General features: G+C 63.0%; 4 protein-coding genes across 5 annotated transcripts; 1 reads left to right on the plus strand and 3 right to left on the minus strand.

Moving 5' to 3' along the window:
• Positions 1-517: 517 nt before the first annotated feature.
• Positions 518-2585, minus strand: LOC128088055 (glutathione S-transferase 2). Its single transcript, XM_052698170.1, has 8 exons — positions 2518-2585; positions 2336-2411; positions 2034-2098; positions 1866-1947; positions 1680-1780; positions 1295-1390; positions 1103-1213; positions 518-649 (listed from the first exon to the last, which is right to left on the minus strand). Exons 1-8 carry the CDS (start codon positions 2551-2553, stop codon positions 554-556), a joined length of 663 nt encoding a protein of 220 aa, XP_052554130.1. The 5' UTR covers positions 2554-2585; the 3' UTR covers positions 518-553.
• Positions 2586-3329: 744 nt separating this feature from the next.
• AMPD2 (adenosine monophosphate deaminase 2) lies at positions 3330-10244 on the minus strand. Of its 2 annotated transcripts, XM_052698157.1 has the most exons (18): positions 10054-10244; positions 9324-9448; positions 8971-9101; positions 8653-8721; positions 8085-8196; positions 7800-7986; positions 7562-7703; positions 7394-7483; positions 7058-7187; positions 6794-6988; positions 5980-6111; positions 5734-5897; positions 5478-5604; positions 5193-5356; positions 4984-5104; positions 4732-4905; positions 3661-3771; positions 3330-3582 (listed from the first exon to the last, which is right to left on the minus strand). In XM_052698157.1, the coding sequence occupies exons 1-18, from the start codon at positions 10115-10117 to the stop codon at positions 3367-3369; spliced, it is 2454 nt and encodes an 817-aa protein (XP_052554117.1). In that variant the 5' UTR covers positions 10118-10244; the 3' UTR covers positions 3330-3366. The 2 variants fall into 2 exon arrangements, with proteins under 2 accessions (XP_052554117.1, XP_052554118.1); XM_052698158.1 differs by lacking the exon at positions 8653-8721.
• Positions 10245-11680: 1436 nt separating this feature from the next.
• GNAT2 (G protein subunit alpha transducin 2) lies at positions 11681-15272 on the plus strand. Its single transcript, XM_052698278.1, has 9 exons — positions 11681-12439; positions 13190-13232; positions 13396-13537; positions 13610-13767; positions 13849-13977; positions 14122-14251; positions 14392-14545; positions 14650-14844; positions 14946-15272. Exons 1-8 carry the CDS (start codon positions 12322-12324, stop codon positions 14838-14840), a joined length of 1065 nt encoding a protein of 354 aa, XP_052554238.1. The 5' UTR covers positions 11681-12321; the 3' UTR covers positions 14841-14844; positions 14946-15272.
• A 271-nt stretch (positions 15273-15543) lies between these two features.
• On the minus strand, positions 15544-27340 carry GNAI3 (G protein subunit alpha i3). The gene is made up of 9 exons (XM_052698277.1): positions 27079-27340; positions 22975-23017; positions 22744-22885; positions 22126-22283; positions 19506-19634; positions 17390-17519; positions 17079-17232; positions 16473-16665; positions 15544-16404 (listed from the first exon to the last, which is right to left on the minus strand). The coding sequence occupies exons 1-8, from the start codon at positions 27194-27196 to the stop codon at positions 16475-16477; spliced, it is 1065 nt and encodes a 354-aa protein (XP_052554237.1). The 5' UTR covers positions 27197-27340; the 3' UTR covers positions 15544-16404; positions 16473-16474.
• Between the last annotated feature and the right edge of the window lie 605 nt (positions 27341-27945).

Below are 27945 nucleotides of genomic sequence, written 5' to 3' on the forward strand. Positions count from 1 at the left end.
GCTGTTCCTTACCTTGAGGCTCCCCTGTTTTTCCGCGCGGGGGGGGGGGGGTCACCCATTTTCCTTGCCCCCCCCCCCCCCCCCCACTTCGTGCACACAGGGTTTCCCATAACAGGGAGAACTCCCTTGCAAACCCCCCCACCCCCCGCCACCCCCCACACACTTTGGAGGGCTCGATGGGGGGCACAGGACCCCCCCAGGCCCACAGTGTGCACAGAGGGGGGGGTCCCTTATCCAGAGGGGGGGGGGGGCGCATCTTCTCCCTTCACTCCTGGGGGGCTGCAGTGTCTGTGCTGGAAGGGAGGACAAGAAGCCCCCCCAGAGGGGCCCCAACATCCCATAACGCCCCCCCCCCCTCCCATTTCCCATTATCCTGAGGGGGGAACAGAGGACGGCCTCTCCCTCCACCCCCCCCCAGTAGCTGTCCCCATGTCCCCGCCCCCCATCCCCCCCATGACAACTCCCCACACACTGCACTGCAGACTCTCTGTTTTATTCTGCAGAGAAATGGGGTCCGAGGGGGGGAGGGGACTTGGGGGGGGTCCCATCCCCCTCACGCCTTCTTGCTGCCCCACACCGCCGTGTGAATGAAGATGGGGGTCTTCATAAAGCGCCCCGAGCGCATGTAGGCAGAGATCTTCTCCAGGGCCTGGGGGGGGACAAGGGGGGGGGCAATGTGGGGACAGGGATGGGGACAAAGAGAGCAATGGGAATGGAAAGATGGATGGGGAGAGAGATTGGGACAGGAGTGGGAATGGGGATGGAGACAGAGATGGGGACGGGGGGGAGGGGGGTGAGGGGAATGGGGGTGGGGAGATGGATGGGGGCAGGGATGCGGCTGGAGACAGGTGGGAACAGAGATGAGAACGGGTTGGGGACAATATGGGGACAGGGATGGGGATGGATGGGGACAAAGGTTGAGGACAGGAACGGGCACAGGGATGGGGATGGACACAGAACAGGGGACGGGAATGGGTTGGGATGGATGGGGTCCAGGACAGGTTGGGGATAATTTGAGGACACGGGTGAGGATGGAGGAGGATAATATGGGGACGGGGTTGGGGACAGAGGTGGGGACAGGGATTTTGGGGTCCCCACTGACCTCAAAGCGCTGCAGGAACTGCCCCAGGTTGCCCTGCAGCTCGGGGCAGTCAGGGGTGAACATCCGCAGCCGTTCCAGCACATCATAGGCCACAAAGTCAATGAAGGTGAGCTGAGGGGAGGGGGGGGGCAGCGGGGTCAGCACAGCTCCGGACCCCCCCCAAACTCCCACCCCCCCCCCCCCAGCACCCACCTTGTCCCCCACAAACCACGGCCGGGAGCCCAGGAAGCGCGACAGCTCCCGCAGTTTCCCTGGCAGCTGCTCCAGGTACGCCGGCTTCAGCTTCTCCTGCATGATGGGATGGGGGCAGTGCTGAGGTGGGACCCCCCCCCGACCCTCCCCGACCCCCCCCAGACTCCCCTCAGACCCACACAAACCCCCCTACCAACACATGGGGCCAGGCAGGAGGCAAACCCCCATTGCACGCCCCACTATGGGATTCCAACCCCAGCGCTGAGACCCCACAGCTTTTCCCCAATCTCCCCCCCCCCCCCTCCTTCCCACAGTCGCCTCAGGGACCCCCGAGGGGACCGACTGACCCCCCTCCCCCCCCCTCCAGGCTGGGGGGGGCACTCACAAAGTCAGGGTTGTAGCAGAGACGAGCGAAGGCCATGCGCACATCCATCAGGTGGTTCTCCAACATGTCCACGTGCTGCTTCTCCACCTCTGTCTCCCCACCTATGGGACAGGGAACGCATCAGACCTCCCCCCCACCCCCCCCGGATCCCCCCCCCCGTCCGGCTCACAACCCCCCCCCACTCACACATGTTGTGCTTGCGGGCGATGTAACGCAGGATGGCGTTGCTCTGGGTCAGCTTGGTGCTGCCATCGATGAGATAGGGCAGCTGGGGGGGCAATGGGGGGGTCAGAGCCACGGCAGCCCCCCCCACTTCCCCTCCTCACCCCCCCCCGGCCCCCCAGCACGGCTCACATTGGGGAAGTCGAGGCCCAGCTTCTCCTTCTCATGGCTCCAATCGCTCGGGTCGGACTCACGGGCTGCACGAGGGACCCCCAGATTGCATCAGGGTGGGAATATTTGAGAGGGGGGGGGAAGTGGGGGGGGGCAGGAGCAGCCTCATCCCCCGCTCTGCCCTCCCCAGGCCGTGCCAAGAGCTTTGTGCCAGGAGCAAGGTCCGTGGGGCGGAACGGAGGGGCGGGGGGGAGCAGGAGAACAGCGCTGGGTGCCCCCCCCCCAAAATAAAAGGGGGTTCACGAGTGGTGCCCCCCCCTCACCTGGCCCATCTCTGTACAGCCGCTCCTGGTAGGGGGTCTCGGTGTACTCCAGCAGCAGGCGGATGGGGTGGGCCAACTGCGGGCACAGCCGCTTCGTTACCCCCCCCCAATCCCGCCGCTTTGTCCCCCCCTCCCCCAAATACCTTCACCTACCTCCCCCCCCCCCGATCCCCCCGGCTCACCCCACGGATGTCCCAGTAACCCAACGTGAGCACCATGCCGAGCGCTGATCCGCACCGACCCGACGGAACGCCCCGCTCCGCCACACGCGCAGCAGAGCAAAGCGAAACCCCCCCTCCTTCCCACTCCCCTCCCGCGTCACCGGAGCCGCCCCCACCGCGCAGAGTCCGGCCCTTCGCTCCCCCCCCGTCCCCCAATCACTGCGCCCCGTTTCTTACTTAAATACTTTTATTTCCCATGCTTTGCTTTGCTTTTTTTTTTCCTTTTTTTTGTTGTTGTTGTTCCGGAGGGGGGGGGCGCACAGGACGGGATGGGGGACGTGGGGACACGGCCATGGGAGCAGCCCCCTTCCCCCCCCCCCCCCCAGCCTCAAATTGGAGCACAGGGGATGGGCGGCCCCACATCGCTCTCTGTGCCCCCCCCGGTCCCCAGCACGATGTGCCCCCCCATAACGCACGGGTTGGGGGGGGGGGGGGGTGTTGGGGCCCCTCTGGGCGAGAAATGGACGGAGAGGCAAAAAGGGGAGGGGGGAGGGGCTAATAAAAATACTGGGACCCAGAGCTGGGTGCTGGTGGGGGGGTGTAGGGCTGCGTCCCCTCCCATGATGGCCTCAGCGTGTCACCGTGCAGGAAGTGACACCAAGACCCCCCCCCATCGAAACGCCAACCCCCCCCCCCCGCGGGCCGTAACACAGATAGGGGAAAAAGCGATGAAAAAACGACCAAAAAAAAAAGAATAATAATAATACAAAAAAAAACCCCAACAACAACGAAAAGAAGAAAGGAGGCAGAAGAAAAGAGGGGCAGCGGGGGGGGGACGGAGCCCCCGGGGGGGCGGCAATGGGGCCGGGGTCAGTGGGTGGGGGTGGGGGGGGTGACGGCCAGCGCGTCCTCCTCCTGGATGGGCTCCAGCTCGGCGCTCTGCACCGCCTGCGTGATGAGCGTCAGCTCCTGGCACAGCGTCTCGAAGCGATACCCGACGCGGATGTCGGGGACGTTGGTGCGACGGATGTCGTTCCCTTCCGGCCCCTCTTTCAGGTAGTGGGGGCCCAGCCAGTAGCTCTTCACCTGGGGGCAGAGAGAAGCAGAGGGATGGGGGGAACCCGCAGCCGCCTGGAGGGTCCCCGGCTGGGGGGGTGGCGGTACCTTATGGGAGAAGCCGCTCATGAGGACGCTGTTGCGGGCCAACTCGCACATGTCGCAGGAGCTCAGCTTCCACACCTGCGTGGCGATGCTGTACTCCTCCATCAGCGGCTCCTGGAGGGGGGGAATGAGGCCTTAGCAGCCCCCCGTCACCTCCCCCCACGTGGGGAAGGGGGTCCGAAGGTTCTCCTCCACTCCCTCTGGATCTCCTGAATCCTCCACAGCTTGGTGGCTCCTTCTTGTTCTGGGCCATGGCCAAGCCTGTCCTATCAGCCACTGCCGACTCCATTCCATGGCCATGGCCACCACCCACCTCACAGCCATCACTGACCCCACCCCAAAGGACCCGGCCACCAACTCCTTCCCTACAGCCACCACCGACCCCACAGCCACCACTGCCCCATCCCATCCCCATGGCCACCACCAACCCCACAGCCACCACCGACCCCATCCCCACAGCCACCACTGACTCTATCCCATCCCCACAGCCACCACCGACCCCACAGCCATCAGCGACCCCACACCAAAGGACCTGGCCACCACTGACTCCATCCTCACGGCCACCACCGAGCCTATCCCATCCCCGTGGCCACCACCAACCCCACAGCCATCACCGACCCCATCCCCACAGCCACCACTGACTCCATCCCCTCCCCACGGCCACTACCAACCCCATAGCCATCAGCGACCCCACACCAAAGGACCCGGCCACCAACTCTTTCCCCACAGCCACCGCTGACCCCATCCCCTCCCCATGGCCACCACCATCCCCATAGCCATCAGTGACCCCATCCCAAAGGACACAGTTGTCCACCAACTCCTTCCCCACAGCCACCACTGACTCCATCCCCTCCCCACGGCCACTACCAACCCCATAGCCATCAGTGACCCCACACCAAAGGACCCGGCCACCAACTCTTTCCCCACAGCCATCACTGACCCCATCCCCTCCCCACAGCCACTACCAACCCCACGGCCACCAGCGCCCCCTCCTCCATCCGCCCGGTGGCTGCCCCGAGCCATTCAGGGTGAGGAGGGCTTGGTGACCCGCAGACCCTCCCCCCACCGCCTCACCTTGGTGAAGTGGAACTGGAGGGGATCATCGGTGGAGAGGGAGACCATGAGCCCCCGCGAGAGGTACTCGGGCAGGGGGTTGCGGTGGTAGCTGAGGAAGAGGCTGTTGTTGCTCAGCGGCGACATGGCGATGCCGATCTGCGCCAGGTAGTACAGGTACTGCAGCACGGGGGCCTGGGGGGCACGGCAAGGTGAGGGGGGGGCCCAGGGCTGCACCGAGACCCCCCGGCCGAGCCCCCCGGCCCCGCTCACCTTGCGCAGCAGCAAGCCGTGCGAGATGTTCTCCGACACCATGAAGCCCGACACGAGGTGATGGATGGGGCCGGCCTCACCGCAGTGCGGGCGCAGCACGAAGGTGTGGAAGCCCCGCTTCCTGCGTGTGGGGACAGCCGTGGGTCCCTGACCCCAACCCTGACACCCCCCACCCCCCCCCCGGGGCCGTGGGATCCATGCGCCCTCACCTGCGGAGGTGGTTGAGCACCGTCATGTTGGCGTACATGTAGTACAGGTAGTAGGAGTAGGGCGGGTTGTCCTCCTCCACCCAGTTCCCCGGCAGAGGGCTGTCCAGGTTGAAGATGTGATGCTCCGGTTTGGATTCGTCGTCCACGCTGTCGAAGCCGTCCACCTGCGGGTCCAAGGCCACGTGGGACGCTCAGCCCCCCGCCAGGACCCCCACAGCCAGAAGGGGGGGAGGCGGTGGCCCAGCCGTGAGGATGGGAGGCGGGGGGTCGGGGCGCAGTGCTCACGTGCTCCAGGAAGAGGTGCAGCTCGGGGTGCCGGGCAGGGTGGATGGTGGCCTCGTAGAGGGGCAGGAAGATGTTCTCCAGCATCTCCTGGAAGTTGGCCAGCTGCTTCTTGGTCCGGTAAACATCGCTGAGCGTGGATGGACAACGCTGAGAGCCCGGCGCTGCACCCATCTCACCCAGCCCCCAAACCCCCACCTCCATAAGGCCGGGACCTCCAGCACCACCAGCACCCAAAGCCCCGGCGCTGGGCACTCACAAGAGCCGGGGCACCTGCACCAGCCAGCGGACGTTGTTGGAGTGGACGCGGTGGTTGACGGCCCAGCAGGCCAGCTTGTCCCACTCGTCACGAGAGCGGCCGTAGATGGAGAGGCGCAGCTCGGCGTTCTGGTACTTGCTCTCCTCCAGGTCTGCCATCACCTCCTGCCACAGGAGGGAACGGAGGGCGTCAGCCGCAGCCGGCAGCGCGGGGATGGCGGCGGCACCGTGGGGACGGGGGGCTCACCTTGATGATGTGTGCAAAGTATTTCCCCGAGACGCGGTTGTCCGTCTTGATGAAGATCTCCCTCAGGATGGACTCCCCGATGGGGTTGTACTTAGCATTGAATTTGTCAAAGCGGTGGAAAGTGTTGCGGTCCTGGAATGGGGGCAACAACGTGAGACCCCCCCCCCCCAACGCACACAGGGCCCACATGCAGGGCTTTCAGCTCCCAGCACTGCAGCACAGCCCGGAGCAGATCCCACCTCCCAGCACCCCACCGCCATGGGATGGACCCAGAGAAGATGATCTCCCACCACCCCACCGCCATAGGATGGACCCAGAGAAGATGATCTCCCACCACCCCACCACCATGGGATGGACCCAGAGAAGATGATCTCCCACCACCCCACCACCATGGGATGGACCCAGAGAAGATGATCTCCCACCACCCCACCACCATAGGATGGACCCAGAGAAGATGGTCTCCCACCACCCCACCACCATAGGATGGACCCAGAGAAGATGGTCTCCCACCACCCCACCACCATAGGATGGACCCAGAGAAGATGGTCTCCCACCACCCCACCACCATAGGATGGACCCAGAGAAGATGATCTCCCACCACCCCACCACCCTGCTCTGGCACTGCAGATGCCATCCCACCATCCCACCGCTGCAGGATGGCCCTGGAGAAGAAGACCTCCCGGCACCCCGCCACCATGGGACAGAGAGGAAGATCTCCCACCACTCTACGGCCCTGGAGAAGAAGGCTTCCCCCCACGGCCAGGGCTGAGCTGAAGGCCCCACTCATCCCCAAGCTCTGGGGACGGCCCCGTACCGCGTGGACGTCCAGAGTGTCCACGCTGAGGTCGTAGGCGGTGAGATTCATGGTCTCAAAGACCTCCTTGAGCGTCTGCTCCTTGCCTTTCTCCACGTGGACGATCTCGTCCAGGTGCTTCTTCATGGCCCTCTTGATGAAGCGCAGGAGGTGCTTCTGGTTCATGCAGGACGAGGCGTGGATGTGAGTGTCCACCTGGGAAGCACAGTGGGTGCTCAGGCCTCAAAGCCCCCCAGGCGCCCCCCCAGCACAGCCCTGCAGTACCTTGCGGATGTTGTAGAAGTCGCGGTGGGGCACCTTCTTCTGGGCTGCCAGCTCCTTCATCTCGTTGAGCAGCACGTGCATCTGGAACTTGGAGCTCAGGTACTGCAGGCGGCGGTAGCAAAAGGATTTGCTGCCCGGGGGGGAGCGGGGAGAGGGCGGTCAGCGTGGGGAGAGAAGGGAGAACATCCCTCCCCAAAGGTGGGCGCGCAGCAGGGCGCATCCACGACGACCCCAGGATGGAGGTGAGGACGTGGGATAGAAGCTGGCGCCGCACATCACAGCCAAAGCCACCAGCAACGTCCCCATGGTGCCCCCCTTCCCCCCCTTGCTCCTCACATGGGCCCGTTGATGATCAAAGCCATCAGGAAATTCATGTCGGCGATGAACTCCTGCAGGTCGGGGTAGGGCAGGTCCAGCTCCGTGCTCCTGGGTTGGGGGGACACAGGGCTGCTTACATCCCCACATCTCCCACTGCCCACCTCACCCTTAGCGGCGCCCCCCTACTTGTCAGTGAGGTCCTGCTTGGTGTAGACGTGCACCACGCCATCCACCATCTTCAACCCAAAGCCCAGGTCGGCCGGCATGCTCTGCGGGTCCCACTTCTCATAGGGGTGCTGCTCTGCAAACGGGGGGTGCACGGCAGCATCTGCGGCAAGGAGAGACCCCAAAAGCGCACGGAAGCACGGAACTCAGCGAGAGGAGCCCCACGCCTGGCGCTGGGACCCCTCTGCCCCCCACTCACCGGCAGCCACGGGGGTCTCGGGCACCTCCTCGTAGCTGCGGGTCTCCAGGGGCTTCTCGGAGAGCTCCTGCAGGAAGCGGGCGGTGGTCTTGCAGAAGCTCTGCAGGGAGAGCCCCATGTACTTCTCACGCAGGAACAGCGCCTTCACCACGCTCTTGGCCGCGTCCAGCAGGTCGGTGAAGGGCACCTGGGGTGGGAAATCAAGAAGTGGGGGTTTCATCCCCCCCCCCCCCCCCCAAAAAGAAATCACCCGTGGGGCCCAACTCGTTATGGGGGGGCTCTCACCCCGCACTTCTCCTCCCCGGAGATGGTGACGCGTTGGAACTCGCGCTCCAGCAGCGCCTCGCGGTCCTTGGGGATGTGATCCACGCGGTCCTCGTGCTGCTCCTTGAGGAGCCTGGGGGCGCAGCCATCAGCACGGTGCTGGGACCCCCCCCCCACATAGGGATGGGGGGGAGGCTGGGGGCGTCCCCAGCCCCGCTGTGCCCCCCCACCCCGGCCCCAATGCATGGATGCATCCCCCCGACCCCACAGAGCACAACGAGAAGTGGCGGTGGGACAGAGAACGAAACGATTCGTGACACAGACAGCCCCAAGCAGAGACAGGAGGGAGGGGACACGCAGTGCTGGGGGGGGTGGGGGGGGGGGCAGGGCCACGCTGCGCCCATCACCCCCATCACCCCAAAATCCCATCCCTACACCTCCTGCCCACCGTGCGTTAACCCCTTCAGTGCCAGCATGGACACAGGGCGGGGGCAGCTCTTGGCTCTGTGCTGGGGCTGTTGGGGTTTGGGGGGGGGGGGGGGCTGGGGGGGGGTCCCTGAGCCCCGGTGTCACCGCGCCGGACACTCACTGTAAGTCGGCGGCACTGTCAACTTTCAGGAAGTCCTGTTTGGCTCTGAGCAAAATGTCGGGCTCAAGTCTGGGGACGCCGGGATGAGAGAGGGGATGTGGGGGGGGGGTGGGGAGGAGGGGGAGAGAAAACACCCCGTTAATGCCCCACAGGAACGGACAGAGCCCAGATAAACCAGGAGATCAGACAGCAAGCGTTGACACCCACGGGAGAGGACAGAGCGCGCACAGAGGACGGACAGCCCCGGGGTGACGGCGGCCGTCCCCAGGAGGGGGGGACACCCACGGGATGGGGGGGGACGGGGGGGCGCCCCCTTACTTGACATCCTGGCTGATCTGGCGCTCCAGGCGCTGCCGCCGCTCCTCCAGCTGCTCGATGGGGCTTTCTTCAGGGAATTCGTACGGCGCCGTCCGCATTTCGCTCTCGGCCAGCGAGCGGCAGAACAGCTCCTGCGTGGCCACCGTGTCACGAGCTGCGTCCGGCCTCAGCCCGCCGCCATCGCCCTCCTTCCAACCCCCAACTCATTGCAGAGCACGGCGTCACCGCGCTGCCGCCACGGGCACAGGGAGGCGCACTGGGGATCGGGAGGCAGCTGAGCCCCCCCTGCATCCAACCCCCCCCCTGCCTTCCAGAAGCTGAGACCCGGCCGACTCGGTGCAGGGATGACTCACCTCGGCGATCTCTTTGTATTTGCCGTCCATGGAGGTGCGCAGATCGACTGGGAAATGCTTGAGGCAGTGCGGGGTGCCGGGCAGGGAACGAGCTGACTGCAATGGCCGGGAGCCCCCCCGCACCTCTGCAGGCACAGACAGCGTGTGAGCCCCCCGGGGGGGGGGTCTGCAGCCCCTGGGATCCGCATCCCACAGCAATGGGGGCACACAGAGGCAGCGCCATCTCCCCCCCCCCCCCCCGCTCACCATAAGGGGGGGGATGTTACAGCAGTGGGAGTGACAGCGGGGGGCAGCTGTGGGACCCCCCCACGGCACCGCCGAAGGTGCCCATGTCACAGCTCACTCGAGCTGCCACGGGGAAACCCCCCGACCCCATCCGCAGCGCTGAGGGGGAAGGGGGGGGGGGCACAGCCCCACGTATGTGCCAGCGCAGCCTTCCTCCTCCTCCTCCTCCTCCTCCTCCTTCCCCCCCCCACAACGCACACAGCGCTGCGCCACAGCACAGCCGCAGAGCCCCCCCCACACCCACCCCTCACTGCCCGAACGGAGGGGGGGAGATGGATGGGAAGGGATGGGAAAGGACGCAACACCGGGACCGCCCCCCCCCCCCAAGCCCCCCAGGAGCAGCGCAGCCCCGCACCGCTCACCCGAACCCCACGCACGTCCCGTCCCCCCCCACAGCCGCTCCCCCCCCACCGCGGGCACAGCATTACGGGCCGGGGGGGCTCACCTGCGGGGCCGGCCGCTTGCAGGCTGCCCCGCTTCTTGAAGGGGAAGTGGGCCGGGGCGGCCATAGCGCTGCGGGGACGGTGCGGGGGGGTTGGGGGGGGGGGGGCCAGGAATGGCGGCGGTCCCTCCCCCCCGGGTTGATGATTGATGCGGGAAGCGGAGCCCGAGCAAAGTCCCCGGCGGAGGGAGAGCCCGGAAGCGACCGAGGAAGAGGATGGGGCGGGGGGAGGAGGAAGAGGAGGAGGAGGAGGGATGAAGGCTGCCGGAACGCGCGGCCGCACCGAGGGGCGGGGCGAGAAGCCATGGAGGATGGGGATCGGTGCTGCCCCCAGCCGAGCGGTGTGAAGCCCCGGGACGTGGGGTGCTGCTATTGCGCCCCCCCCCTCCCCGCCAAAGTGGCGTCGGTTCCTCCAGCAGCGCCGCTCCGCCCCCAGAGAGATTCGGGGTCGGACCCCCCCTCCAAAAAATAGCATCGATGCCTCCGGCAGCAGCGGAGCCCCGCACGGGGACGCGCAATGAGCCGCCCCAGGGCGCAGTGCCGCCCCCCGGCCCCATCAACCACCCCCCAGACGGGGCAGCACCTCCTCGAGATGAGCATCGCTGCCCCCCCCCCGCCAAGTGCAGGACCCCACGGACGGGCTCCAAAGCCCCCCAGGAGGGGAAACCCCATTCCCTCCCCCCCCCTCCCTCAGGACAAGACCCCAGGACGGACCTCAACCCCAGCATCACCCCCACACCCTGCTGGGGGGGGGCTTAGAGATTGAGATGATAGCAGATAGCAGCCCCTCTCCCCCAAAAGGGATCCCCTCTCCCATTGGCACCTCCAGCAGCACTGTGCCCCCCCCCCCATTCAGGAGTTACGGCATTGCCCCCCCCCACCCAAAACACAGCACCATCCCCTCTAGCGCTGTGCCTCTCCCAAACAAGGGACGCCCCCCACCCCAAAAACAGCATCAGTGCCTCCTCAGACCCCTTTGTGCCCCCCCTGCCGGACCCCCCCACAGGGCAACCGCACTCCAACAGCCGGGGGCCGCGCTCTGGGGGTGTCACCGCCTGTCGTTCCCCCCCCCCGGGTCCCCGCGTGCCCCCTACCTGCGCCACCGCTCCGGACGGGACGGGCACAAAAGGGGCTGAGAGCCCCCAGCCCGGCGCTGGAGGATGCGGTATTTTTAGGGCAGGATTTTTAGCCGTCCGGTCTCCCCGCACCCCACACCATGCTGGGGGGGGGCAGTGCCCTTAGGGGGACATTGGGGAGAGAGGGGGCCGGGGGGGGGGGGGGTTGAGGACGACCCCGGGCTGAGCGCTGCGTGACGTCCGGGCACAGTCCCAGCCCTTGGCGATGGTATTTTAATTGGGTCCCCCTTCATTAGCGCCGCGTTCATTAGAGGCGTTGTGGCCGCGGGGACGGCGAGGGACGGCCGCCCTTTGTCAGCAGCGCAGGAGGGGGGACAGCTGGGGGGGGGGGGGGATGACACCCAGGCGGCGGTGCTGTGGGGTGCAGAGGGGCTCACGGCCACCGCTATGGGGACGCGGGGGGGCAGCGGGGTGTGCGCCCCCCCCCCCCCCCTTTGGTGACACCCAGAAATGTGGGGTGGGGACAGGGATGGGGGGGGGAGGGAGGAGGAGGAGTGGGGTGGGGGGGGGGAAGGCTGAGCACCCATAAAGAGCTTATGCAGCGGGAGGCGAGCGGCGCAGCAGCGCAGATTATGGGCGCTCGTTAGCGGCTGGCGCTAATTAGCTCCATTTCCCAGCACGAGGAACCCCACGACCCCATGGAAGAGGGGGGGGGGCAATGGACACGAATGGGGCTGAGCCCATCCCTATACAAACCCCACAGCCCTCAGTGCCGGCACCCCACAGCCCCGGGGGTTTCCCATCTCCCGTGGGGTTTCAGGCCCCCATCCTTACGTAACGCCCTGTGCCCATCTTCCCACCATACAGCCCCCCCCCGCCCCCCCCAGCCCCTAATCTTTGCCATCTTGGGCTAATTGGATTTCCACAGGTCACGTGGGGAGCGATAAAAAAAGCCCCCCCAAATCCCTCCGGGCCCCAGAAATCGGGTTTATCCATGGGGAATTAAGGGAGAACGCGGGGGGCAGCCGGCCCGCATAGCAGCCAGCCCAGCGCTCCGGTGCGGCCTTTTTGGGTTCCCCCCCTAAAAGTATTTCTCTGCCCGCATCCCCAGGGGTGCGTGCACCCAACCCGAGGAGACCTGGAAGAGCGCGGGGACCTGGAGGAGCTCGAAGCTTTGGCAGAGGAGGACGAGGAGATGGGGAGCGGGGCGAGCGCCGAGGACAAGGAGATGGCCAAGAGGTCCAAGGAGCTGGAGAAGAAGCTGCAGGAGGACGCGGATAAGGAGGCGAAGACGGTGAAGCTGCTGCTGCTCGGTAGGGTGGAAGGGGGGGGGGGACCCTGTGGGGACGTGAAATTGTCCCCATGTCTTTATTCTTTCTGCTTGGGAACAGGGAGGGTATGGGATTGTTCCCGTGGCCCCATGTGCGGCACTGGGATCCTGCTGAGGGTGGGGATGGGCATGGAGAAGTAATGGGGAGCGGGTAGGCGTGGGGAGAAGGGTGTCCTGGGGGTCCCATAGGAGGACACCCAGCCCCCATCCCATCCCATCCCCATCTCCATCCCACCCTCACGCCATCCCCATCCTCACTTCATCCTCATCGCACTCCACCCCATCCCAACCTTCTTTCTCCTATGTCCCATCCCCACCCCATCTCCATCCCCATCCCCTCCTTATGAGCTGGGTGCCCCCTCAGCCCTGGCCCTGTGGCACACAGACGGGTGCTGGGGACCAAAGGGACGACGTGGGCACAGGGAATGGAGCCCTGCGGGGGGTGGGACCACGGCATCTCTCCAAAGCCCCGTGATGGGCACAGGAAGGGACCCCCCCCCCCCAGCACAGGGCCAGGGGGCAGCAAGTGGCAGCAGTGGCAGAGCTGAGGGGCGGGGGGCACAGGGTGAAGGCGATTAGCGCCCTAATTCTAAGCAGCTTCCTGTGCTGCCCTAAGCTGCTTACAGCATCGGAGCCCCGCACCGCCACGGTGGGCGCCCAGCCCCATGGGAGTCCCTGCAGCACCCATGGCGGGGGTCCCTCCTGGCTGAGGCTTCCCCCACTCTTTCCACAGGGGCCGGAGAATCGGGGAAGAGCACCATCGTGAAGCAGATGAAGTGAGTGGGGCGGCGTCCTTGCGGCCCAGATGCTTCCCCCCATTGCGGGGCGCCGTGGGGTCGGGGTCTCCCTGCCGCCCTGCGCCCCCAGAGCGGAACGGAGCTGCGCTGGGGAGGCAGGGAGCAGCCTGACGGTACGGCCAACGTCCCCCCCCCCCCCCAGGATCATCCACCAGGATGGATACACACCTGAGGAATGCATGGAGTTCAAAGCCGTCATCTACGGGAACATCCTGCAGTCCATCCTGGCCATCATCCGCGCCATGACCACGCTGGGCATCGACTACGCCGAGTCGGGACGGGCGGTGGGTGAGGGGCGAAGGGGGAGGCGGCGGCGGGGAGGGGACGAGGTGTTGAAGGGCAGCGCGTCCCCGCAGGACGACGGGAGGCAGCTCTTCAACCTGGCGGACTCCATCGAGGAGGGCACGATGCCCCCGGAGCTGGTGGACTGCATCAAGAAGCTGTGGAAGGACGGCGGCGTGCAGGCGTGCTTCGACCGGGCTGCCGAGTATCAGCTCAACGACTCGGCCGCATAGTGAGCACCGCCCCGACCCCCCCTCCCCCAAATAACCCTGGCGAGCGCAGCGACCCCCACGGCACACGGCTGTCCCTGCAGCTACCTGAACCAGCTGGACCGCATCACGGCCCCCGGGTACCTCCCCAACGAGCAGGACGTGCTGCGCTCCCGCGTGAAGACGACCGGCATCATCGAGACCAAGTTCTCCGTTAAGGACCTCAACTTCAGGTGCGGCTGCAGCCCCCCGGGGGAGGGCAACGTGCCCGGGGCCACCAACCCACGTAGCAGCAGATGTCACCTCCCCCCGGCGGTCCCAAGGGAGGTGACACAGCTGACACAACGTGCCGCTGCGGCTCCCCCCCTCCCCTTTAGGATGTTTGACGTCGGGGGGCAGAGATCAGAGCGCAAGAAATGGATCCACTGCTTCGAGGGGGTGACGTGCATCATCTTCTGCGGGGCGCTGAGCGCCTACGACATGGTGCTGGTGGAGGATGATGAGGTGGTGAGTGAGGGACAGGGGGGGAAACTGCAGTGGGGACGTGGGACCGGGGGCTGCAGGGCCGGGAAAATGCATCTCCTCACAGCAGGGCTGCTTGGGAAGCGCTGCCCACAGCCCCTCTCTTGTCCCCTTTTCGCCGGCAGAACCGCATGCACGAATCCCTGCACCTCTTCAACAGTATATGCAACCACAAGTTCTTCGCCGCCACGTCCATCATCCTCTTCCTCAACAAGAAGGATCTCTTCGAGGAGAAGATCAAGAAGGTGCACCTCAGCATCTGCTTCCCTGAGTACGATGGTGAGCGATGGGCGCAGATGGGGAAGGGGGGCTGCGGCACCAGGACGGAGAGCGGCGACGGCTCCAGGGAGCCCCCAGCCCCAGCCCCGCTGCTCCCTGCCCAGGTCCCAACACGTTCGAAGATGCAGGGAATTACATCAAGACCCAATTCCTGGATCTCAACATGCGGAAGGACGTGAAGGAGATCTACAGCCACATGACCTGTGCCACAGACACGCAGAACGTCAAGTTCGTCTTCGACGCCGTCACAGATGTCATCATCAAGGAGAACCTCAAGGACTGCGGTCTCTTCTGAGCAGGTAGGGGGGGCCAGGGGGGGGAGGCGCCTCGTGGGGGCTGCGACCCCAGCCCCAAAGAGCTGGCGGCAATGGGGAAGTTTCCCTTCTCTCCCCCCCCTCAGAAGAGCCGGCTGCAGTTCCACCTCACCGTTCTGCTGAGCAGAGCCAAAAGGACAACACGGAGTTCCCCAGCCCCCTGTTTTTTTTCTATAAGCTGCCCCCCACATCCGAGCCCACGCCAGGAGGGGCCCCAGCTGCCCCGCCTGCCCCACATCTCGGCCGTTTCCTCTGGGACAGCACCCAGCTGGGCTCCCCCACACAGAGCTCAGCGCAGAGGAAGAGGAAACGGGCGCTGGGGCGCTGGGCACCGCGCTGCTCAGAGCTCCATTTGCTCTTGGCTGCTTGTAAATAAACCCGTCCTGCCGTAGAGGAGCCCTGCATGCTCTCGCTGTTCACTGCAGCCACCGGCGCAGCTTCGCATAGGAAAAAACCAAACTGACACAATAAAGAGATGTGCATGAATGGATGCGTTGTGTGTGCTGTGCTGAAGGGTGGAGGCACGGGACCCCCGCCCCTCCTGCTGCTCCCACATCACAGCAGGGCGCCCCTCAGCCCAGGGGCTTCGAGACCACAACCCCCCCCCCCACTGCCCCCCAGCCAACAAACGCAGCGCAGGGAGAGCAGCTCAACGAGGCACAAAGCAGGGAAAGGACCCAAGCGTTCACTCACCACTTTAATACTGCCAACAGCTACAACAGATCAGAACTGTACACAATGAGAAAGAGCCCCGGGGTGACGCTTCAGCAAAGGAACGGAGCGACGGGGCACGAACGTCACTACGGGGAAAACGATGGCAAAGGGGGATTTGGCACCACATAGACAGAGTAAAGGCATGCTGTCCACACAGACCCCGCACCGAAAGGCCGTGGGCCATCGGCCTCCAGCAGCACAGAGCTCAGCCTGCCCACCGACAGCAACATCAGCACTGCTCCTGCCCTCCTGCGCTGCCAACGCGTGGCCACAGCACCAGGGCCTGGGAGACAGGGCAGAAATACCAAGTGTTAAAAACAGAGAGGTCCTGCTAAGAGGAGCGCTTGGGCACGGTCTGCTCACGTGTGCATAGATCAGTGATAGTTTCTGTTGGTTTTTATTTTGTTTAAAACAAGAATCTTCTGCGAAGAAAGAAAGGCAGTTTAGTAAAGTTACGGTTTTCTCAATGGGAAAAAATATAATAATAATAATAACGAAACAAAACACCTTAAAAACAGACTAGTGGTGGTTTGGTAACCAAAGAAAGAGAGAAAGCTACATATGGAAGGCCTGGAACCCAGCACCTCGATCCACAACAGCTGTACACGTTTGGGTCACGCCATCCAAACGACGTCAGGGCGACGCAGAGCCCCGCCAGGGCCGCCCTGCCCCAACCTCGACACCCCACCAGCTCACAGGTCCCAAATACAGAAGGTTGTGCTAAAGAACGCGACGATTCTGCATGCTGCTTTCAGCCCCCTGGTCCCGCTCACGCCGCCGTCCCCCCGCGAGGCAGCAAAGTCTGCTTCTGCCAAGGGCGCTCTGGAAGAACTGCAGGGAGAGCGGCCAGGTGAGAGGGAGCAGCGCAGCCCAGCCCAGCCCCAGCCGCTCGGTTTTACCTTCAGTAGAGGCCGCACTCCTTCAGGTTGTTCTTGATGATGACGTCCGTCACGGCGTCGAACACGAACTGCACGTTCTTGGTGTCGGTGGCGCAGGTGAAGTGCGTGTAGATCTCCTTGGTGTCTTTCCTCCTGTTCAGGTCCTCAAACTGACACTGGATGTAGGCGGCCGCCTCCTCGTACGTGTTGGAGCCTGGCACAGACCAAGCAGTGCCTCCATTCAGCCAGCAGTTCACAGCACTGAGTTTCTACCCGGCTCGCAGCCATCTGGCCTCATCCAGCTCCAAACCCAACCCACCGTTAACCCTTCCCCACAACCCTCAGCTCTGCTCCCAGCCGCTGATCTCAGCGCGGTGAGGTGCCAGCAGCACACATCTCACGGCCAGGAGACCCAGAAGGGATCAGCAGCCACAGGCTGTGCATCACCGCATCCCCTGGGCGAACAGACAGGGGCTGAGCTGCCAGCATGCGCCCCACGGACAGAGCTGCAGCCACAGGACAGAGCCACGGACTGCAGAGGCTCCTCCTGAGCCTGCAGACAGGAGAGCCCCACGTGTGCCCCCCCCTGTGTGTGTGTGCCCCCCCCCCGTGCCTCTGGGCCCCCACCTGTGTACTCTGGGTAGCAGATCGTTAGAGGGCTCTTCTTAATCTTCTCCTCAAACAGGTCCTTCTTGTTCAGGAAAAGAATGATGGACGTGTCTGTGAACCATTTGTTGTTACAGATGCTGTCAAACAGTTTCATGCTCTCGTGCATTCGGTTCTGAAAGGCAGAATGGAGGAAGAGGGTGATGCAGCAGTGCAGTTAGTCAGGGGCAGACAGGCTTTACGAGGACCAGGCCCGGCACAGCCTGAGCCTGCTTCCAGCTCCAGGGCTGCCAGCCAGGCGCTGGGGACCCCCCCAGAACCCCATGCTGTACCATTTCTTCATCCTCGGCCAAGACGAGGTCATAATCGCTGAGGGCCACACAGAAGATGATTGCTGTGACACCTTCAAAGCAGTGGATCCACTTCTTGCGCTCCGACCGCTGCCCACCGACATCAAACATCCTGCAGAGGCACAGCACAGACTGAGAGCCCACACAGAGCCCTGCCCTGACACGGGAGGTGGGGGAGGCTCACAAAGGGCCTGCAGACGAAGGGGATGCGGGGCAAACCAGGCACGAAGCCTGGGAGCAACCCAGAGCCCCCTCCCTCAGAGCCGCACCGGGCTCCGATTCTCTTCAGAGCCATTCCAGCAGAACAGCTCGAGGTTCAGCCGTCAGCTGCTGATTCACGGGGCCCTGCTTGTTTTGTTCCCTGCCTCCCATTTCCTTAGCAACAATCCGTTTGCTTGACTGGCCTCCAAACACCTACTCGCATCAGCTCTTCCAGTTCATTTACGCTGAGCCTGACAAAGGCTTATGTGGAGCGCTGCTATCTACCTGCACGCTGCTGAGAGCAGAGTGCAAAAACACCGTGAGGCCAAGGAATGCTTTTATGTATGGAAACAAAGACAGAAACAACCAGGTGAGGTGCTGCAGTTCAGATCTCCGGCGCAGGAGCTCCCAGCCACGAGGACGACAGCGGCACTCTGCCCTGCTGAGGCTCAGGGCTGCCCAGTGCCTTCCAATCCATCACGTATCCAAGAGCCACAGAAATCACAAGCACGGGTTTGTTATCGCAGCAAACACACGGACAAGAGGGGCACTGTGCAGCCAGGCCCAGAGGAGCAGCGACGTCAAAGCAGGGAGCCGCAAGAGCAGCTCTGCCAACTCCAGCCTTCTATTTAAGGCAAATGCCCGCTGCTCCCCAGAAGGAAAGAGGAAGATCTCTGCACAGATAGAGGCTATTTGCTCAGCTCCTGCCATTCCAGCACAGCTGCTGTTAGCACGGATTCATCTGGAAGGAAATGGCATCCCTGACAAGTCGGCCTCGAACCGATCCACATTCAAGTCACCTCGACCCACTGCAAACAGCTGAGCCTTAACAGCACCACAGGGGGAAGGCAGCTCCCTGCTTCCTTTGTGGAGCAAAACCCCTCCGTGACAAACACCTCCTGCCTCCAGGAGGGCAGGGAAGGAGCAGCCCCCCGTCTGCAGGCAGCAGAAGGGCTGTGATGCTGAAGGGAGCCTGCTGCCCCCAGCAGCTCCCATCCATCACACGCGATGCCTTCGCCAAGAGCACTGCGCCCTGCAGCTGGAAACACATCCCAGCACGTTGTGATGGAAGACAAAGCTTCCCTGGATGAACCAGTAGCCACGTTAAACGGCTCCACGGTGCAAAACACTTCTGCTGAAACCATTTGTGAGTTATGACAGAAGCCAAAGCACTGCTGCTCTCCTAAAGGGCATGCAAGCAAACCACGTTCTATAAGCAACACACGGAGTTTTGCTAGAGCTCTTTCCAAACACAAGCTAAAAGTAAGCCAGTAAATGCTTATTTAGAGGCTTGGAGCAACAACAGCTTGAAAACAGGGCCAGAGGATGAAGGGAAACTCACCCACAACACAACACAGTGCTCCTCCATCCAGGGCTGGGGCTGCCTGCTGGGATTGGGACACACAGCAGGGAGGGCTGAGTGCTAAGGGCAGGGAGCTCAGCTGCACTCCAGCAGCTGCTATGGGGCAGAGGGAGCTCTATGGGTCACGCTGACAGGGGCACAGCTGGGAGCCAGCAAGGCAGGGGACACAGAGGGCCAGGAGTCCCTACAGCACTCCTGTGTGCACACAGCAGCACCACGTCCAGGCCAGGGCCTCAGGGCCAGCCCTCAGCTCCCACACCAAAGAAAGGGGTTCCACTCAAACTCAGCAGCCAGGAATCAGCACCCTTTTAGTATCTGTTGCTGTTCTGATCCTGCGAACAAGCAGCCAGTACCTGTGTCTGCGAGTCCAACACAAAAGCAGCTGGAAAGAACAGAAGAAGGCAAAGAAAAGTCAAACCAGAGAGCAGCGCTGGCACACGGGGAGCAGCGGCGCTCAGGAGGTGCTTTGCTGGGGGTCTGGATCCCCCCCCAGCCCCCAGGAAACCACTGCAGCCCCCAGGACGCCAAGCTTACTTGAAGTAGAGGTCCTTGAAGGTGAAGTGTGTCTCCACAATGCCTGTCGTTTTCACCCTGGTGCGCAGCACGTCCTGCTGGGTCGGAATGTAGGTCGGCTGGGATATTCTATCCAAGTCGTTCAGGTAACTGAACCAGAGGAGACAAGGCCACAGCAAAGCTTTTTTTAGGCCGCGCTCTCGCTATGAATCTTTTATGAACTGCAGAAGAAAGTCATCACCGAATGCATTCATGCTCTGCCCACAGCGCAGACCTCAAACGCAGCCAACAGACACCAGGTCCCACGGCTCTGCCCTCGGGGGGGGTAATTTCTCATCTCCCCCCCCACGACCTTGCAGTGTGTGCTGGGAGCAGGGCAGTGCAGGAGGTGCTGCAGGAGCTGTGCCAAGAGTGCCATCTCTTGGGGCGATTCAAAGCAGTCAAGGGTTTTTTTTTTGCACGGAACTGCAAAGCAATAAATCCAGCAGCTGGCTGTAAAGGGCAAGGATGCATCAAACGAGCCAGCAGGAGGAAATCCAGCATCAAGAGCAGGCAGGTTCATTCACACCCTTCAGCAAGGCCAGCTGACAGCCAGGGCTGCCCCACGGTGGCTGCTGGGAGGACACACAGGAGGCCAGGGCCGCCCAGAGCACACAGGCACAGCCTCCCCCAGATGCCCTCCACTACATCCAGACTCGCTGGAACACCACAGAAGCCACACAGCCTGCAGTGGGTTGGAGCACTCACCACCCACAGAGGGTCTGCAGGCAGTGCTGCACAACATGGCTTCAGGATGTGCCAACAGCAGCTCCCCAAACCAACCTGCAGCCCTTTTGCAATCTCCTTTGCCACCAGGCTTCCTCGTAGGCTGAGGTTGCAACACTGCTTCCCCGCCTTGCACCCTCATGTTTACAGAGCCAGCACCTTCCCATGCTCTGACACCGTATGATAAACACGAGCTTGCAAGAAGGGGTGGATTTTGTTCTTTTGTTTTCTTTCCTTTACGCCCTGAAATGAGGCTCTGGGCACAGAATGCTGACTGAAAGCCCACAGTGTGACTCCTGTCTGCCCTGCTGCTGCTCTCAGCCTTCCCAGGCCCTGGGTCAGCAGCTGTGGGTGCTGGGATCCGTGCTCCATCCCCATTGGCATCACCCCATCCATCTCACTGCAGCACTGCCAGCAGCAGCAATGTTCTGCAGTGCTGCTTCCAGGTAGGAGTGCAGCTCAGCTCCCTGTTCCATGCACACACAGAGTGGTTCCACAGCACCCTGAGCGGTGCTTTCCTAACAGCTGGGCCACTTTTCCTTTCAGTGCTGAGAAGAGCACTTTCAAAGGCAAAAATGGCTCCAAGAGGTTCTTACAAAGCTCTGGTTACGAGCGGCTGCCCCTGGCATTGGGGCAGAGCAGCAGGCAGAGCCTGAGAGCAGGGAGGGGAGGCAAGATTGAGCCATCCGCGATGCCACACCAAAAGGGTGCAGGGCTTCCAGCCCTCAGACCTCAGCCCTGCAGAGGAGCAGAGGTGAAGCAGCCTTGGGAGCACCAAAAGCCAGCACCCACACCAGCAGCAGCAGAAGGGCTGCAATGCCTGCGAGGAGCTGAGGGTGCAACACCAGAGATGAGGCACTCAGGGCTGCAGCTCAGCTGATCGCCTGCTCTGAGCCTCAGCAAGGCAGGGAGCTGCAGGAGCAGCTCAGCTCCTCTCTGCACTCTGCAGCATTTCCTAACGGCTGCGTTGCTTAGTGACTGCCTCAGAAAACAGAGCTGATTGAAGGCAACTTCCTGCAGGCTTCGGATAGAAGCAAACCCTGACACAGCAGAACGATGAGGGTCGGTGCTGGGCTCAGCCCCTGCACAGCCCCAGGGCTGGGGCACGGCGTTCAGGAGCACACCTCTAACAACAGCCAGGCCTTGAGAAGCAGTCTGACGGCCTCCTGCCTGCCCTGCTGCCCTCTGCAGCTCAAGGCTCAGCAGCAGCACACAGCAGCAGGACTCTGCCCCACGCCTTCCCCACGTCAGCCCAATGCAGAGCCCTCCAGCTTTCCTCTTCTCCCCCACACCTTCCTATTAAATCCGCTCTCTCATTCCCAACTCTTTTTTCTCCCTTTGAATCTGAAGCTTCTTCCCTGCAGGCTGCAGGGATCTCAGAAGCGCTCCTCCTGTCAGCTCACCTACCTCCATCTAAACTCAGCATCCTCTGCTGAGGTCTTACAGTTTCAGAAGTATTCTTGCTTATTTTCAAGCTGCAAACGTGCTCTGTGCAGACAGAGCCCGCGGGGAACCGAGCTGTGACTCATCTGAAGGTTTTCACAAAGCATTTCCAAACTAATTTCTCAGAGGCTTCAAACTTGGCCAAACCAGGCAGAGCATTCAGGCAGCCACCAGGAAGCGCAACCGACCCCACAGCCACCCTCCCTTCCTGGGTTTACAAAGCAGCAAACGCACAGCTTTGGCCAAAAAAGCAGCAAGCAGCTTCGGTTACAAACTGCAGAGCAGAGGCAGGAACGGCTTCGGTGCAGAAGCAGCAGCCGCCCTCCTCAGCCCGGTCCTCACATCGCTCCCAGCCAAGCCGTGCCTGCAGGCAGAGCCCAGTTCCTGCCCACCCCACTGCCCCCAGCCCATGGAGGGGCCCAAAGGCTCTTACTAGGAGGCAGAGTCGTTCAGCTGGTACTCCCTGGATCTGCTGAAGCAGGCCTGCACCCCAGCATCCCGCCACAGCCTCTTGATCACTCCAGCCAGCTCGGCCGTCATCACCCCCTCCTCTGCACTTCCAGCCAGCACGAAGAGCTGGCGGGCATCGTCCTGTGGGAGAGGGGGGGTTAGAAAGGAAATCGGAGCTGGTGACGAGTTTAAGGATTGCTGCAACAGCTGAGAGACGAGGGAGCCCATCTCCTAACTGACTGCATGCCCAGGTAACACGCACAGCTGGGTCCTGCTGCCTGCCCCCCCGTCAGCACACGCTGCTCTTCAGGTGCTGGGGAGCCGGCGGAGTTCTGCTCTGAGCCTGGGTGAGGCTCTCATGTGAGCCCTCACATCTGCACAGGTTCACACAGCAGGGTGTGGATGTGGCACAGCGCCCCGCAAGCTGCAGGACCACCTGGAGCTGCCCCAGCTCTGCTCTGTTCTGCACCTTTTGTGGTTTACATCGGGCAGGTGATGAGAGGCCTCCCGTCGCTGCACCCTGTGGCAAACCCAGCCAATGCCCAGCACTCGTTAACACAGTTTGGAGCACGGATGAAGGGAAAATCAGTGAAGTACTTACTGCTCTGGCAACTTCCCCAAAGTCTATCTTTAGCCTTCCCATGGCTCTTATGATGGCAATGATGGACTGGATAGTATTGCTGTAGACAACCACTTTATACTGTTTGCATTCCTCCTCCGAGTAGCCGTCCTCGTGAATAATCCTGGAAGAAAACCAAGCTGTCATTCCTCAGCCAAAGCAGAAGGGCAGCCATGCACAGCAATGCGGCTCCACGCCTGCACCCTCACTTACTTCATCTGCTTCACAATGGTGCTTTTGCCAGACTCGCCAGCACCTGAAAGGCACAAACCAACTGCAGTTAGCAAGCAGGGGAAGGGAGGAACGAAGGCAGGCTGCCCCCCTGTGCTCCCAGCTGGGGGGGCTGCAGGGTTGGGGTGCCTGGCTGCCATCTGTTTCACTTACAGAAGCTGCCACTGTGAGCGTTCACCTGCTCCAAAGGAGTGAGGAGCTCCCAGAGCGCGCTGCCAGCCATGCAGCAGGGCAGGGAGAGCAGGGAATGCCTCTAAGAAAACTGGGGTGCAGGTTTCTCTGACAGAGAGACACGGAAGCAAAGCCCCCAGCGAGCAGCTGAGTGCAGCCACAGCTCTCGGCGTTCAAAGAGAGCCCGATTCAGAGCAGCCCCGTGGTGTGGGAGGGAAGCGGAGCCTAACAAACTGCTCTCAGCGACCCAGGTGGAGCAGCTTAAGATACTAAAGCCCAGAAATGTGTTACTGTGTCACAGGAGGAACATTGTGCCACAATGGGTTGGCAAGGCCCCTCGTCCACTCCCAGGGCAGCAGCCAGCCGAGCCTCAGCACAACACAGAGAACAGAACCTGTCCAGGCCTGCAGAGCAACTCAGCCGCTTGAGTCAGCAGTAGGAGGAGCGGAGCCCGGCTTCCTGCTGCAACCGCAGCTCCCAGCCCCACCACAGCAGCAGGGCACGCCGTGCTGCTTCCCAGCTTCCACCCTCTGCCGTTTCCCAGCACCCAGGCTGGCTGCCAGGCCTCAGCACAGCTCCTGAGCTCCCACCTGCAGAGCAAGGAGCTCCTGACGTCCCACTGAACTGCAGAGCACACGGTTTGCAGCTGCGGGGCTTGGCCCCAGGGCTGGCTGTGCTGCAGGCACTGAAGGACGATGCTGAGCCGCATTTGGTGGCTGTGACTCAGGACCAGGACTCACTCACACTGACGCAGAGCTGCCCCACGACCAGCACAGGGAGCTCTGCTGGGAGAAGGAGCTCCTTTAAGGTCGTCAGACAAGCAGGAAAGAAGGGCAGCCATGCGTCCTCACTTGCTCACCCCTGGTTCTCACCATAGCTGACACGGGGCCGCAGCCCTGCTGTCTGTGCAGCGACGCAACAGGCAGCACAAACGGCCCATTGAGCGCTGAGCTGGGCCAAACTGAGCCCTGGGAAGGGGCCACGGCTGCCTGGCACTGACTGAGGGCACTGCCAGCTCTGCCAGCGCACCCCCAGGTGCTGACCAGGATTCCTTCTGCCCCATTCAATGACACAAAGCTTCCCATGGTCCCACAAGGTCACTTTGATGCTGAAGGAGCGTTTCCTCTGAGCAAAGCAAACAAGCAGAGCGATGTTTTGACAGCTCTCCGTGATCACAGAGAGCCGATGTGAGGCCTGGCAGGGCGTCAGGCACAGAGCGTGCACTGCTGGGTCACCTCCAGCCCCCAAACAGAGCACAGCAGAAGGCTCTGCTCCTTTGGGGACACACGGCCCCCCCTCGGTGACAGCACAGACAGCAGGGATGCTGCTCCAAGCACACGGTGCCATTTCAAACCCCTCTGCCTTCAGTTGAGGCTTGAGGTGTCGCTGCGTTGGAGCCCATCGTGACAAAACGCTCCCGTGTCTGGAAAGCAAAGCATTCAGCTTCTAAGAACAGCGACATTCCGTTTCGGTTCGCCTCCTCCCCTTCACGCCTTAAGGAGGAGACAAACAGCACACAAAGCACGTCCCTCTTTAGGGCTGCTGGAGGAACACAAGCAGGGAACCAGAACAGGAAACACTGCAAGCTGAACCCCCCCCCCCCCCCACCGCGTGCAGGAGCCGGAGGGCGCCGATCCCTTCACCCAAACAAAGCCCACAGCCCTGGGAGGAGCGCAGACCCCGCGCTTCTCCCCACAGCACCTCCCTGCTGTTGTACGGGAAGCTGCAGACTGGTGCGCCTTCCCCCCACCCCCGTGGTTCCAGCAGCACAACCACAGCCCTCCTCCGCCCCCCAGCCCGCACTGAGCCCCCAGCAGCTGGGCGACAAAACGCTACCGGAGGTCATTGAGCCACGACTCCACCATGTGGGTCACACAGCTCGCTTCGTTCCTTCCCTTCTCCTCCCCAGCCCCACGCGCTCTGGGGCTGCCTGCACTCGGCAGCCACCACCGAGCCACGTGAACCCCTCCAACTTTTGCCACCTGCTTTGTTTTTGTTTTAACAGCCCAACAAACCACGGCCAGAACCAAATCAAAGCTCAAAGGCGACTCACGGCCCCGTTACACAGAGCAGCGCCGCTGACAGCAGGGGATGCTGATGGAGATGGCAGCATTTGGGTTCCTATGGAGCCCAAAGCGGAGCTGCAGGACATCAACCCCCAGCTCTCAGCTTTGCTGTTTGTGCAGCCGACCCCGACGCAGCGGGGAGGGAAGGCGACGCAAACAGCAACTGAGAAAACACGAAAGCAGAGGCAGCATCGGCTGCAGGGAACAAAAGGCGACAGCACAGCACAGAGCAGCTCGTGGTGAGCGGGGCACGAAGGGCGGGAGGGGCTTCAGGAGGAGCAGGGGGAGCCAGCAGCTGAGTTTGCTGTTTGCTCGGGCAGTGCTGCAGATGAAAGCTAGGTGAGCAGAACTGCTGGGTTTTCATTCTTTGGTCCCTTTTGGGATAACGGCGCCCAAACCCGGCCACCTGCTGCACCACGTGCCTCCACACGGCACACAGCCCCACGGCAGCGCTGCACGGCGAGGACAGGGTGCAGGACAGCACCAAGGGGAGCAGCTGTGCTCCGTTCCCTGCTCAGCCCAGCTGGAAAACCCCGCAGCTTCCGACACCGACGTGCTGCTGCCTGCAGAGCCGCGTTGGCCCGGGGGCAAACAGAGAAACCAGGCTGCATTCAGGGCTCAGAATGGGCTCCAGGCAGCCCTGCCCACACACACAGCTCTCAGCACTGCGTGCAAGCACTGCCCTCACCTCCTCCCTTCACCTCCATCGCTCTGCTCAGCCCAAACGAGGCCGCAGCTCCGGGTGGTGCCCAGAGTTTCGCTCTAAAGAAATACATTTCTGCTCGACTTCACTGCATCAGCACAACAGTGAGAGCACTGCTCTGGTTACATAAACCGCCGCATGGGCTCCAACAACAACTTAATGACACGAGACACTGCTTATCCAGGGCATCTCAGCACCGCGGCCCCAAGAAAAACGCTTGCTCAAACAATGGAAAAAGCTCAGGAACTTTTCCATCCGCTCCGTGCCGTGGCACTGAAGGCTGTTTGTTCCTGCAGCCGTCAGCTGCCCCGCTTCGCTCACATGTTAGGGGAGCGCCAGGCCTTGGATGGCCATAAAACTGAGTGGAAGGATTGAAAGCTGGCTTGAGAACAAGGGCCAGGTGTGAACCTGATCCGAGCGGCTGCTCCTTAAGAGAAATGCAATACAGAGCCCTGCTCCGGTGTCACACTGCGTCCCATTACTCCATAGAGCTCCTCTGAGTAACCCAAAAAGCACAGCAGAGGTGTTTCCAAAGGCACCCGGGGCCCAAAGCGCCCTGCCGTGCCGCTGTGCCTCCCAAGTCCCACCTGAGCTCAGTGTTCATGGATCTCCGTCTGCCTCCTGGATGCTCCCTCACCTCCACCACCCGCTGACGAGGTCGGACAGCCCCCAAACGGCCCCGAGGAAACAACCGGACCTGCAGACACCAAACCAGTGCTGCTCTGCCCTGACAACACGCGGGCGTCGTTCAAAACGGAGCGAAGCCCCCGAGAACAAAGCGCTGCGCCGACCACCGCAAAACCCCCAGAGAGAACGCGACGAACGGGGAAACGCAGCGCTGACGGGAGGAGCGGCGCTGGGAAAGCAGAAGTGCCATTAAGCAGAACGGGGCACGCCGCGCCCGTCGCTTCGCTGGCGAACAGCGCACCGGGAACGGCCGTGCGGGGCAGAGGGGCTGGGCCGAGCACAGCAACGGGAACGGCGGCCCACAGCCCGGGAACGGCCGCGCCTCGAAACGCCGCTCCCGGCAGCGCTGCCACACGGCCGCACGGCGCTGCCCGGGCTTCCGAAGGGCCGCGAATCGCTCGGACCCCGCGGCGCCGTCCCGGATCTCCCCGCGGCTCGCCCGGCCCGGCCGCTCCTCACCCAGCAGCAGCAGCTTCACCTCCTTGGCCGCCTTCTCGCCGTCCTCCCGTAAGTTGCGGTCGATCATTTTGCTCCGTTCCACCGCCGCTTTGTCCTCGGCGCTCAGCGTGCAGCCCATGGCGGCGGCGGGGCGGCGGCCGCCGGGCCGGGACCGGGCAGGAACGGAGCGAGAAGAGAAGGGCCGGAGCGGAGCCGAACCGCGCCTCTCCCTCAGCCGGGGCGGCTCCCGCAGGCGGCGCCGGATATCCGCCCGCCGCGACCGTTACCCGCGAGGCACGCCGGGAAGCGCCGCCCGGGCGCGGCCTGCTGGGAGCAGCACTTCCGCCTCGGTGCGGCTGTGCGTGATGGGAGCCGGAGGAGAGCGTCGCTTCCGCCTCGATGCGGCGGGGCGTGATGGGAGTGGGAGTAGCGAGCCGCTTCCGCCACGGTACAGCGGTGCATGATGGGAGCTGGGAGGAGAGCATCACTTCCGCCTCGGTGCAGCAGTGTCCGACGGGATGTAGAGGGGCTCGAGGCACTTCCGCCTCGGTGAGGCGGGGCGTGATGGGAGTTGTAGTCTTGAGATTACTGTGGGGTCCAGCCGGCCCCAGCCCTGAGTTGGGGGTGCCAACACCTCGCGGTCCCGGGGCCGTGCAGGGCGGGGGGCGAGGCGCCTTTCCCATGGAGATCTTCTGTGCCCATCCCAAAGCCGCAGCCCCTTCCCCACACCGAGCCCCACAGACCCCTCCCATCCCCACGTGGGTCTCTCCAAGCCCCCAGGACCCAGGAGAGCTGGGCACCCATGGGTGGGGGTTCGAACCGGCCCTGTGGAGGCCCAGACCCCAACCCTGGTGCTCAAAACCCCAACCCAACATGGAGACCCCAACC

Source organism: Tympanuchus pallidicinctus, unplaced genomic scaffold (genome assembly GCF_026119805.1).
Source record: "Tympanuchus pallidicinctus isolate F22 unplaced genomic scaffold, pur_lepc_1.0 scaffold32, whole genome shotgun sequence".
Classification (NCBI taxonomy): Eukaryota; Metazoa; Chordata; class Aves; order Galliformes; family Phasianidae; genus Tympanuchus; species Tympanuchus pallidicinctus.